At 41.1% G+C, this 11,476-nt stretch overlaps 1 protein-coding gene across 2 annotated transcripts; it reads left to right on the plus strand.

The window, feature by feature from the left end:
• Nucleotides 1-736: 736 nt before the first annotated feature.
• serpinh1b (serpin peptidase inhibitor, clade H (heat shock protein 47), member 1b) lies at nucleotides 737-7,992 on the plus strand. Of its 2 annotated transcripts, XM_063205167.1 has the most exons (7): nucleotides 737-827; nucleotides 1,847-1,890; nucleotides 3,196-3,481; nucleotides 3,889-4,234; nucleotides 4,726-4,824; nucleotides 5,155-5,387; nucleotides 5,840-7,991. In XM_063205167.1, the coding sequence occupies exons 3-7, from the start codon at nucleotides 3,236-3,238 to the stop codon at nucleotides 6,140-6,142; spliced, it is 1,227 nt and encodes a 408-aa protein (XP_063061237.1). In that variant the 5' UTR covers nucleotides 737-827; nucleotides 1,847-1,890; nucleotides 3,196-3,235; the 3' UTR covers nucleotides 6,143-7,991. The 2 variants fall into 2 exon arrangements, with proteins under 2 accessions (XP_063061237.1, XP_063061238.1); XM_063205168.1 differs by lacking the exon at nucleotides 1,847-1,890 and having other exon boundaries at nucleotides 741-827; nucleotides 5,840-7,992.
• The last annotated feature ends 3,484 nt before the right edge of the window (nucleotides 7,993-11,476 follow it).

Consider the following 11,476-nt stretch of genomic DNA (forward strand, 5'->3'; position numbering starts at 1 on the left):
AGGGTGGGGGAGGATGTGAGAGGAGGAGGAGGAGTGGGGGAGGGGGAGGAGGAGGAGGAGAAGTGGGAATGGCTACCAAGAGAAGCTGAGGAAACTGCAAACACTACTTCAATGCACTGCATATTACATGATTGTAATCACATTTTCCCATTTAGTTCAATGTTATTGGAGTGGAATGCATTTTCAAAATGCAAACAGTTGTGAACAGAGAGAGAGAGAGAGAGAGAGAGAGAGAGAGAGAGAGAGAGAGAGAGAGAGAGAGAGAGAGAGAGAGAGAGAGAGAGAGAGAGAGAGAGAGAGAGAGAGAATAAAAGGCATAAACAGATAACCAACATTTGGTTGAAAACTTTCATAAAAAGCACGAGAGAGAGAGAGAGAGAGAGAGAGAGAGAGAGAGAGAGAGAGAGAGAGAGAGAGAGAGAGAGAGAGAGAGAGACTCTCCACATGAGTCTTTGGAATGTTCTTCTGCACAGATGAGATTGGTCATTTACCAGCTTTCGTTTATGAAATGTTCCCTGAAGCCCAGATTGTGTTTGGTATCTCAAATGCTCTTTAGGACCTTGCAGAAGGAAGTGGACCGACCCAACTCAGGTCACTTGATCCAAGGGGGAGGTCTCTCTCTCTCTCTCTGCCTCCAAAGCCCCCTCAGGAATCCTGAATGCATGCTCCTTATTTGGAAAGCCCTCCGCCCAACTTCCAGAAGTTTCTTTTGGACTGTATATAGGTCAGCAGACTGTTCCACTGTTCCACAATTGTGTTTTGCTGATAAGAGAAGAGGAGACCTGTCTGCGTGGGACCTTGGTGTGCACTGCTCACTGATTTAGGAGGTAAGACAGCTCCCTTCTCCTGTTTGCAGAGTATGTTACCATATACCCTTCTATAAATTAGGATTTTGTTCAAATTCAATTTGATTCAAATTTGCTTTGTTGGCGTGCATGCTTGTACAGTGTCTGCATTGCCAATGCTTGCAGAGAACAGAGAAAGATGATAATATTTAACGTCATTAAGAACATTTGATGTGGTTGCATTATAGGACTCAGTATTTGAAAAAGATTATTTATCTGTAAGTGGCTGTGATGAGAGTGTCAGCTAAGTGTCATACCCTCTTTACCATTACAGTCTGCAACAAACTGCATTCACTATTATTAATGATTGCCTAGGTGTTTTGCAGCTTTATGTGTTTGGTCAGCAAAGCATTAACTCCATGCTCAGAATTATGAATTATTCTCTGAGTCAGTATAGATAGGCGTCAGTATTTAGGCCATACTGTCTCATGGGCTATAAGAAACAGTGGGATTGGATACAGCACTGCATGGATACATGTGTTATACTGCGTAGTTCTACATGCAAAAGATTTGGAATGTTAGACCAAACATTTATTCTTCTCATCATGCATGTCTCTGAACCACGCTGGCCAACAATGGTTTTTTTATTAAGAAATTTTGAGGCTGAAATTAAGTTATTTTGGGAATTTGTCGGAAATGTAGGCTTTTATTTTTTTCAACTTCTACTCCTACAAGGGAAAGCTGTTGAGGTAAATAAAAGAAATCCAAGGCTGTCCAATTTGGTCCCTTTCATGAGACCTTCTCGTGTAGAACATGGATGCTCCTCTCCTCCACTCTGGCAAAGCTGATTGGCTAAAAAAGTTTTGCTACAGCGGTCTTCAACCAATAGCAACTGTCTACGTGTTAATGTCTGAGTGCATGTGCCCATGTGGCATCCTGGACCCTATGGCCTGGCTGCAGCTATAGGATGAGAGCCCTCACAATGTACAAACAATTCAGTGGGTTTAAAGTATTTACAGTATTTTTTTGTGTAGATTACCATTACACCTCTTTTCTTTCAGAATGAAAATCACAGTCGTTGACATCCCAATGAAAACCTGTCAAGGTATCTAAAGAATATTGCATAGCCATGAGAACATGGCTTCATGTGCCCAGTATGTGTTGGTGTAGTCTGTGTGATGATTTGACTACCCTGGCGCACAAAACATTTTCCAAGATAAACTCACTGATATTGTCCCATGGCTGCTGGGATCATATGCACACCACTGTAACCCCAGGAAACACTTTTAGATTTTTTATTGTTTTTTTCTTTTTCTTTTATCAGATCTAAAACATTATTTGTGTGTTAATTTTCTTTTATTGCTGCAGGTTTGTTTTTTTCCTTATTATTTTCTTTGTTTTTATTTGTGATCTTATGCACAGTATACAGTTGTGACCAACTCTCTGCTGTTTGCCTCGCACACACTTTGGAGACAGCAGGGAGAAAGGAAAGACATGTTTTTTTTTTTTTTAAAAAGAGCACGATCTATAGGTCAAATGCTTAAGTCTTCCGAGTCACTTAGTAAAAGAGTACCCATCTCCACCCCCGAGCCCCCTCTGCTCTGCTCTGCACTACTCTGCACTCCATTCTCAGGTTGATGCTGATGTGGCAACCACGAGTAGGCGGAGCTACAGCAACCCACATACTTCAAGCACAGACATGTTTAGGGGTGCGAGCCACTTCTCCACACTTGAATCCTTTCCTTTGTCCTCTGTCCTTGTAATTGATTTGGGTGAAATCAGTTTTATATTGGACATTCATTTAACATTTAAAATTCGAATGTGATATATTTAAAGTCAGTTTTATATTGCACATACGTCTAACACTTAAAATACAAATGTGATATGTTTGGAAAAGAAATTAGGCTGAGCCTGTTTGGCACATGAGGAAATGTGTCTAAATTGGTTACATTTCAAAGTTTGTTTGACAACAAGTCACATTTTGATGTGAATGTGAATGTGAAGGTTAATGAGTGTCCAGCATAAGATTGAAAATGAGGCCAGAGGTAAGGATGTGTTTGGGGAAAGGGAAGGCCACCCACTTAAGGAACACTGCATCTGTCTTTGGGCCTATCTGTTGGATTCAAAATGTCACACTGCAAAAACTCAACTGTCTGCAGCTGATCTGAAAAATTGAAGGCAATACGCTTGTAACTCAACAATGCTAACAAATGCCTATGTACTGTATGTGTGGCCTTAACATGATTGCCCATATAAAAACAACACCGGAATGTGAAGTTATTCTTCCCCTCGCTTTACAAAATTTATTTAAACCATTTTAAGTTTTGGGTATGCTTTCTATCAACCTGATTTAATCCCCGACCCCCTTTTTTCTGTATTTTTGTGTTGTTTTATCTTACCCCCTTTTTAGGTATACACATTTGCTGCCTACGTCTACGTGCTCAGACAGAATGTGGCTGATGACCAACACCCTCATGGCTCTGCTGCTGCTCCTGGCCATCGCCTCAGCAGCCGAGGACACCAAACTCAGCAGTCATGCGGCCACCATGGCGGAGCAGAGCGCCAACCTGGCTTTCAACCTGTACCACACGGTGGCCAAGGAGAAGGACCTGGACAACATCCTCATCTCCCCCGTGGTGGTGGCCTCCTCCCTGGGCATGGTGGCTCTCGGAGGGAAGTCCTCCACTACCTCACAGGTGAGAGAGTCTCCCCGTAGGCCTCTATCTTTGCACTCTAACGACAGTTTTGAAACCCAACCTTAACACCCCTCTGTTTCTGCTGGTCTTTTAAACATTTTAAGGCGACTAAATCTTTTTCAGTCTTTTTCGTATATATTATATAGGCCTACTCACCCAAAGTTTTGTTTATATAACTTATATTTCCTCAATATTATGTTGTGTAAATGTTACTAGTGATGTTGACTATGATTATGTCCTCGATTGTAAGTCGCTTTGGTTAGAAAGTGTCTGCCAAATGCATTGTAATGTAATAATGTTATCTTTTTTTTGTTTTTTGTTCTGAAGGTATTCAGTTAGTTGTGTTGTGTTAAATCAATGTGCTATGAAAAATGATTTGACTTGACTCCATGACCATGACTTGACAGGTGAAGAGCGTGCTGAGCGCCGGCCAGCTGAGGGACGAGCACCTCCACAGCGGCCTGTCGGAGCTCATGAGCGAGGTGAGCGACCCCGCCAAGCGCAACGTCACCTGGAAGATCAGCAGCCGGCTGTACGGCCCCAGCTCCGTCAGCTTTGCTGACGACTACGTGAAGAGCAGCAAGAAGCACTACAACCTCGACCACTCCAAGATCAACTTCCGGGACAAGCGCAGTGCCGTCAATGCCATCAACGAGTGGGCCTCCACCTCCACCGACGGCAAACTGCCGGAGGTGACCAAAGACGTGCAGAACACTGATGGGGCCATGCTGATCAATGCCATGTTTTTCAAACGTGAGTTACTTCTGCATTTCTATAATGATTTTAGAATGAGATTTTAAAGGTGCACTGTGTAAGATTTTTAGTTGTTTATTTCCAGAATTCATGCCACCCATTCACTAATGTTACCTATCTCATGAATACTTGCCACCACCATCAAATTCTAAATATTCGTTATGACTGGTAAAATTGCACTTTTCATACATGAAAAGTGGGATCTTCTTCATGGTCCGCCATTTCGAATTTCCAGAAATAGACATTTTTAGCTGCACAAATGACATGTATTTGGGCCATGCTAGAAAATATTAGCTTATTACTTAGTAAACTTTAATTAAAAAATCTAATTTGGCAATAGGCAACCCAGTTTCAATGAGCAGCATAGTTGCAGTACCTTTTTTGACCATTTCCTGCACAGTGCACCTTTAAAGTCCTTATTGGGTTATTTTTAAGATGTATTATGACAAGATTATTTCATGAAGAACAAACACTTTTTGTCTCCCCAACAGCCCACTGGAACGAGAAGTTCCACCACAAAATGGTCGACAACCGCGGCTTCTTGGTCACCCGCTCGTTCCATGTCTCCGTCCCCATGATGCACCGTACAGGTGAGTCTCTCATCTCATCCCTCCCTCATCACTACTTAACATAACATAACGCAACCCCTCATTGCATTACAGGGTATTGGTTACAGTCCCTGGAGCAATATGGGGAGAGGTGCCTTGTTCAAGTGCCCTTCAGTAAATATACAGTATATATAGTAAATTACATAATTAATTAAACACTCAGAGTTGGATCAACTGGAAGACTGTAACATTTGACTATTCTTGAATTAGGACAGCATAGTTTACCATACGTATCAAGGTTATCATAACTCGAATTGGCATTATACTGTACATGTACATTCCATGCATCACGTTTCGCTCTGCTCCACCTAGGTCTGTATGACTTCTACGAGGATACGGAGAACAGGCTGTTTGTGTTGAACATGCCGCTGGCCCACAAGAAGTCCAGCATGATCTTCATCATGCCGTACCACGTGGAGCCTCTGGAGAGGGTGGAGAAGCTGCTGACTCGCAAACAACTGGACGCCTGGGTCAGCAAAATGGAGGAGAAGGCGGTGGCCATCTCACTGCCCAAAGGCAGCGTGGAAGTCAGCCACAACCTGCAGGTAAGAAAATGCTTTTGTTTTTTTATGTAGAGGATGTATTACATCAAAAATGCGCTAACATCTAGTTCATCAGATGGAACAAGGCATCAAAGGCACCTCAAACAAAGTACAGTATATGAATCACAGCACACTGATTCTGCTCCCATTTTTTATTTACACAACGCTTCAAAGTTATGACACCAACGAAGGCTGCACAGGTTGAAACGCTGTAAAACTGGGAGTGTCAGTGTGTAGTGATTCATCTAGGGTTTATTCATTATTTTATTTTATTTTATTTTACAGGTTAATCGCCTGTTGTCACATGATGGCAAGGTGAAGATACAGACAGTCTTTATTAAGACATAGATACTTATTAGGCCTAGTAATTTACAAAAGCATTACAGATTAAGTATCACCATGTGAATATTCTACATTTGTTCACGTCATGGAAAATGTTTTTTTTTTGTCCACAGAAACATCTTGGTGCACTGGGATTGACTGAGGCTGTGGACAAGAGCAAAGCAGACCTGTCCAACATCTCGGGCAAGAAAGACCTCTACCTCTCTGACGTGTTCCACGCCTCGTCTCTTGAGTGGGACACAGACGGCAACCCATTCGACCCCAGCATCCATGGCAACGAGAAGATGAAGAATCCCAAACTCTTCTACGCCGACCACCCCTTCATCTTCGTGGTGAAGGACAACAAGACCAACTCCATCCTCTATATTGGCCGACTCGTGAGGCCCAAAGGGGAGAAAGTCCGTGATGAGTTGTGATGGAGTTTTACATTTTAAAAGTAGTTGAGCAATGTGAGGGTTTGTTTTTTTTCTGGTTTGTTTTTCAGGTATTTTTGTTTCTCTCTTTGTTTGTTTTGAAAAGTTTTAGTTCACTTCATCCCAGAGGTGGGTAACCTGGCATCAGAGGAAACAAAGCTAAAATACTGCATTTCTGATCATTAATTAATAACATCACTTCATGCAGGTAACCCATTGACTGCAATCACTTGTGAATGCCCACAAATGCTTCTTTTCACTGCTAGTTTTCTGGTAGGCCTACAGCTCGACACAGCGCAACTCTGCCGCTACTATTTGCTCTTCGAATGATCTGTGTTGAGCTGTAGGCTACCAGAAAACTGGCAGTAGAAAAGAGTCATAAGTGATACAGTGATAAGTGGTAGAACTGTTGTGGTCTCTGAAACCAGAGCTACCCTCTACTTTATTGGGTTGGACCATTTAGCTCAACACCTCATTCCAGTAGATACACCTGTGGACTGTCAAGCTTCAACCTTTTGAACTGTCAAAGGATTCTTCCATTATACCAGGACCTCTGCTTGTGAAGAACCATTCTTGCTTTAACAGTGTTTTTTTTTACATGTGTCATCTGACAACTCAATCTGATTATTTTGTTCCTTTTGTGTTCCAGAGTCAAATCCAAGACAGTATACTTATATTAAGTATGGTATCTTCTGTTTGCCTCCAAGTATTTCCATAGCAGTAGTTTTTAGCATGTTGATTCCTGGGCCTGGATCAGCCTGATGAATTGCCATGTCTAAGTTTGTGCCATCAAGTGCCTTCTTGCATTATCTTTAATGTTTAAAGACAGAGATTTTCGCACGCTTCGCAAATGTATGAGATCGACACTCCCAAGGTTCCAACTGCTCCCCCTCTCCAATCAGATTCATTTGCTGTGCTTGTCTGTTATGTTGTCTGCCTGTCTGTCTGCACTGATGATGTCATGTTCTGCACTTGAAAGTGCAAAACCATTTAAATGCTCCACACACAAAGACTACTGTGACTGAATCTGAAGACAAACCAAGATGCCTTTTGACGTTACCAAAATTACTTTGATGGAAAGGTGCATGTATGCAAGTTTGTATGTCATTTCTAAAATAAACAATAAAATGTTTGGATTAGTTGACTTTGTGTCCTCATAAATCACACAACAGTATCTAATACACCTGAAACTAAGGTTGTGGTTTTGAAATGTTAATGCAACATATGGCTCTGAGGGGAAATGTCCCACACCACAATGTATACATATCTGCCATGAGTAAGTACCTAATATAGTTTTTTTTTAATCTACCTGCAATCTACACTGTAAGGTACCTTGCCTCAAATATTTTAAAGTGGCACCTAGCTATGGTGTTCCTGACACAACTCCTAACACAAAGTGACCCACACATCTGTAATGGTTGTGGCAATGACAAGTCTCCCTGAAGTGCAGGGAGTCTCCCTGATATTGATAGTGGCTTCCCGATGCCCAAGAATCAGATAAAATATATCCCTGATTTTAGACTATGCAAGTTAGCTGTTTTTTTTCCAATTGGCAATGCGGGAAAGAGAAAGAAAATGACTCGTGCGGCATGCATGGAATACTTCAAATAGATTGTGCGAGCACACTTTGTAGTAGAACGCCCTAAATCCCAGGAAAAGTAGTAGGCAGGTGTTCTATGCAGACTGGACGATAGAAAGGACATGAACAGTACAAATGTTAAATGCTGTTTTGTTTGTCGGGGGTGTCGAGGGTCGATAAGCATCTCCCTTAAATGAGTTTTTGGAACTTGGGATGTCTGCAATGAGTGTGGCTGCTTCAAACAGCAGCAGGAGTGCAGGGATCCCATGGTGAACCGGTTAGGCAGAATTGTAGGCCTATAAAGTAGTAGTAGTAGCCTTTTCTTACAAATGTAATAACAACATTAGCGGTATGCTATTAAATGGTTTCAACTATGTAATATCACACTACTAGTGTTGTAATTACACTTTGTAAGAGTACGTCTACTTCTACTTTATACAACTCTGCACTTTAGTCTGTGAGCTCATGGAGGCAATACTGCATCTCCCTGTGTGCAAGTCAGACTACTTCCTCTCCTGTTGCTAGAGTGGCCTCGTAAACCAAAGCTCATTAAAGGTGCACCGTGTAATATGTTTAGTAGTTCATTTCGAGAATCCATGCTGCCCTTTTACAAATGTTACCTTTTTAACAAATAATTACCACCACCCTCAAATTCTAACTATACAATATGACTGAGAAAATTGAACTTTTCATACATGAAAAGGGGGATCTTCTTCTCCATGGTCCACCATTTTGAATTTCCAAAAAGCCTTTGCTTATGTTGACAGTGGGTAAACGTAGCCTATTGTTTTCTCAAGGGGTGGGGTGACACAGAAGCAAGACGCTACATGCAACAGGAAAGGACAGACTCTGGAGGAAGTCGTTTTTGACTTGCACCCCATCTACATATGAATTCTTCACAGCTCCACTACAAGGATAGAGATTGGCAAGGTCTCATCCCAGCTGTATAGTGGGTTCCCACTGGGCCAAGTCCAGACTGACTGAATATATTTATATATATACAGTATATAGGCCTATACACAGTATATTGTTGGGTGGGTAAGATATCAAAAGGAAACACGGGACAGAACACCACCACGACGCAGTAAACACAAAATGGTGTGTCAATATAATGAGGGGTTCAGATGGGCCTTTTAAATCGCAGTCTTCCATCTAGGAGCTTCTTTGATGGCAGGTGCTGGGACGTTTCTTTTAATCTGATGCCTGCTACTAAGCTATCGACTGATGTAGTCAATAATAGGCTTCCTTCAGACGCTTACAACAAAGAGGTTAGCCCCATCTGCTGGTGACAAAAAGTACGACAGTATGAATGCCGTTTCTATGCCCTGACTTGTTCTGGAGCGCCCTCCAGGAGCAAAGATAGAAATTGAACAAAACCAGAACAGTGTAAAACAATCATCATAACATCACAGAATTTCATGCCCTCTGGCCAAAATAAAGTACATTTGTGCTTGACGCTCTTTCCCAATAAGCCACAGGGCTTCCAGAGTTAAGTCATGTTGCTTAGAAACAGCCAGGAGAAGATGGATCAAATCAATGGTTTTATTGACCATTGTGTTCTGAGATTATCATTGTTTTGCTAACAATCAATCGCATCATTTTTTTAGAGACTACAACACAGCATCTGTTTATGACTATACATTCAATACAAACATCTAGAAAATATTTACCATCATTACATTACATGTACTGTCGTGAACAGTAATAAACAATCTTATTTTCTCTGGAAAATAAATAAATAAATACAGTATATTTTACACAGCGGGCCACACTGAGGTGCCTTCAAGTGCAACAGAGAAGAATGATGATACAGGGGCATGGCCCTTATCACAGTTTAGAGTGTCATTAGTTATCAGATAAGTATTACTCTCTTCACACCTGACTCCACAAGGACCTCATGTACTAAAGCCTTGCATGGATATCCTACGGAATCTGTGCATATGCAAAGAGCTGAAAAGATACATACATCAGTATCAACTCAAAACATGAACTCTTTCAAACCATGCATTAACAGTTTTTCACGCACATTCTCATGGTAGGCTACATCCAATTTCATGCGAAATTCAGTGCACGTGCACTTTTTTACATTTCGAGTCAGTCTTAGTGCATTTGAAGGTTTGCCTGAGAGTATGAGTAATTATGTGCCATAGCTCTTTTGGTGCACAATCAAGCTTTGAACATGAGGCCCCAGAACAAGAGAGCAAGTCTTTTGTATAAGTAACTAATGTAAGGCATCGATACTTTTGTTGACCCGAGATTGTGGATCAATCATTCATAAATACAATATATGTATATTTTAAAAAACTATTGTTTTGCTTATCGGATTCTACATTTACACCTCCGTTTTTACCTGTGATTTCTATGGACACTACAGTTGTGATGTACAGTATATGTGACGCCATGGCCCAATGGACTAAGGCGGCTTACCATGAGCACGGGGACCCAGGTTCAAGTTCAACCCAAGGTCGTTTCCCAGCCCCATCCCACTTTCCGACACATTTCCACAAAGCCCCCAAAAAGAAATCTTAAAAAAAGATGTGATGTATATGGATATACAGCGTAATAAAGTAAGAAATTACCCACATACTGCTGCTGGACCCACTGATTTCATTAAACATCTTAACCCTTTGATTCGTCTTCAGTTCAAACCGAAAACACTTTGAAATGGGGACACCATTCTCAATCATCCCACCCAGGAGTAGACAGTGTTAAAATGGGTGGAAATGCTGTTCAATTAAGTCACTGAGAGCAGCAGCAGTGTGTTGGTAATTTATTATTTTATTACCTGTGGTAGCCTATTGTACTCTCTAGCCGGCACCTGCAAGGTTGTTTGGATGTGTGCGTATTCTGGACTTCAATATATACAATATATTTTGTATACAGTACCATATAGTATATTATATGTATATAACCAGGCATCGAACCCCAGCCAGACATCACATGGATTCTTATGCAGTTCATTCAAAACTCAAACAATAAGCTCAAATGTAGTATGTTTAAGCAGTTTAGAGAGCAGTTCTACCTCCCCACCCCTTCACAGTAAATCTTGCAGCGAGAAAAAAAGAAAAAGAGTGAAATTAAACACTCTTGGTTTTGTTCTTACTCTCTAAGGGTTTAACAGCACTGCAAAATTCTTTCTTTAATTCTTTAACTGTGTTAAACTGTGGTCATCATAACAGTATAGAGCAAGCAACTGAGCCCGAGATAAACACACCTCCCAATGTATGGCAACACTTAACTTGACGCCGGTGTCACACGTATGACATAACAGTGTCATAATAGTGTCATAACAGTGTCATGACAGTCACGAATGAGTCTTTAACATAATGGCAACGTTTGATGGTCATGAAAAGTTGACATTGTTAGGCCTGTCTTTACCATAACCGAATTTCACTTAATGACATTCATAAAATGTTTTTGATATTGACATAATGTTTACTATGACAATGTCACAACACTGTTATGTCATATGTATGACACCGGCGTCAAGTAGGCCTATAGTGTTACCCAATGTATAAAATGGAAAACATTATGCAATTCAGAAGTTGGACTAAATCAGCAGCATGGGTAAATGGGCTATCTCAATGTGAATGTTGAGTGAATGTTTCTAAAATGCCAAAAACGGCAAATGAAATCAGAGAAGCTGTACCATACATATACCATCTTAATAGCATAGTCGCATTTCACTGTTTTTCCTTCTTCAGTGAGCCACAGTACGGCACATAGTGAAACTAACCCTTCTTTGCATCGGCACTTAA

The sequence above is a fragment of the Engraulis encrasicolus genome, chromosome 8 (genome assembly GCF_034702125.1).
Source record: "Engraulis encrasicolus isolate BLACKSEA-1 chromosome 8, IST_EnEncr_1.0, whole genome shotgun sequence".
NCBI lineage: Eukaryota > Metazoa > Chordata > Actinopteri > Clupeiformes > Engraulidae > Engraulis > Engraulis encrasicolus.

Bases quoted from the DNA above. Each gene is read 5' to 3' on its own strand.
- serpinh1b (XM_063205167.1), top strand. From the start codon at position 3,236: ATGTGGCTGATGACCAACACCCTCATGGCTCTGCTGCTGCTCCTGGCC. The intron at 3,482-3,888 runs GTGAGAGAGTCT...ATGACTTGACAG, and splicing joins AGTCCTCCACTACCTCACAG to GTGAAGAGCGTGCTGAGCGC. The intron at 5,388-5,839 runs GTAAGAAAATGC...TTTTGTCCACAG, and splicing joins AAGTCAGCCACAACCTGCAG to AAACATCTTGGTGCACTGGG.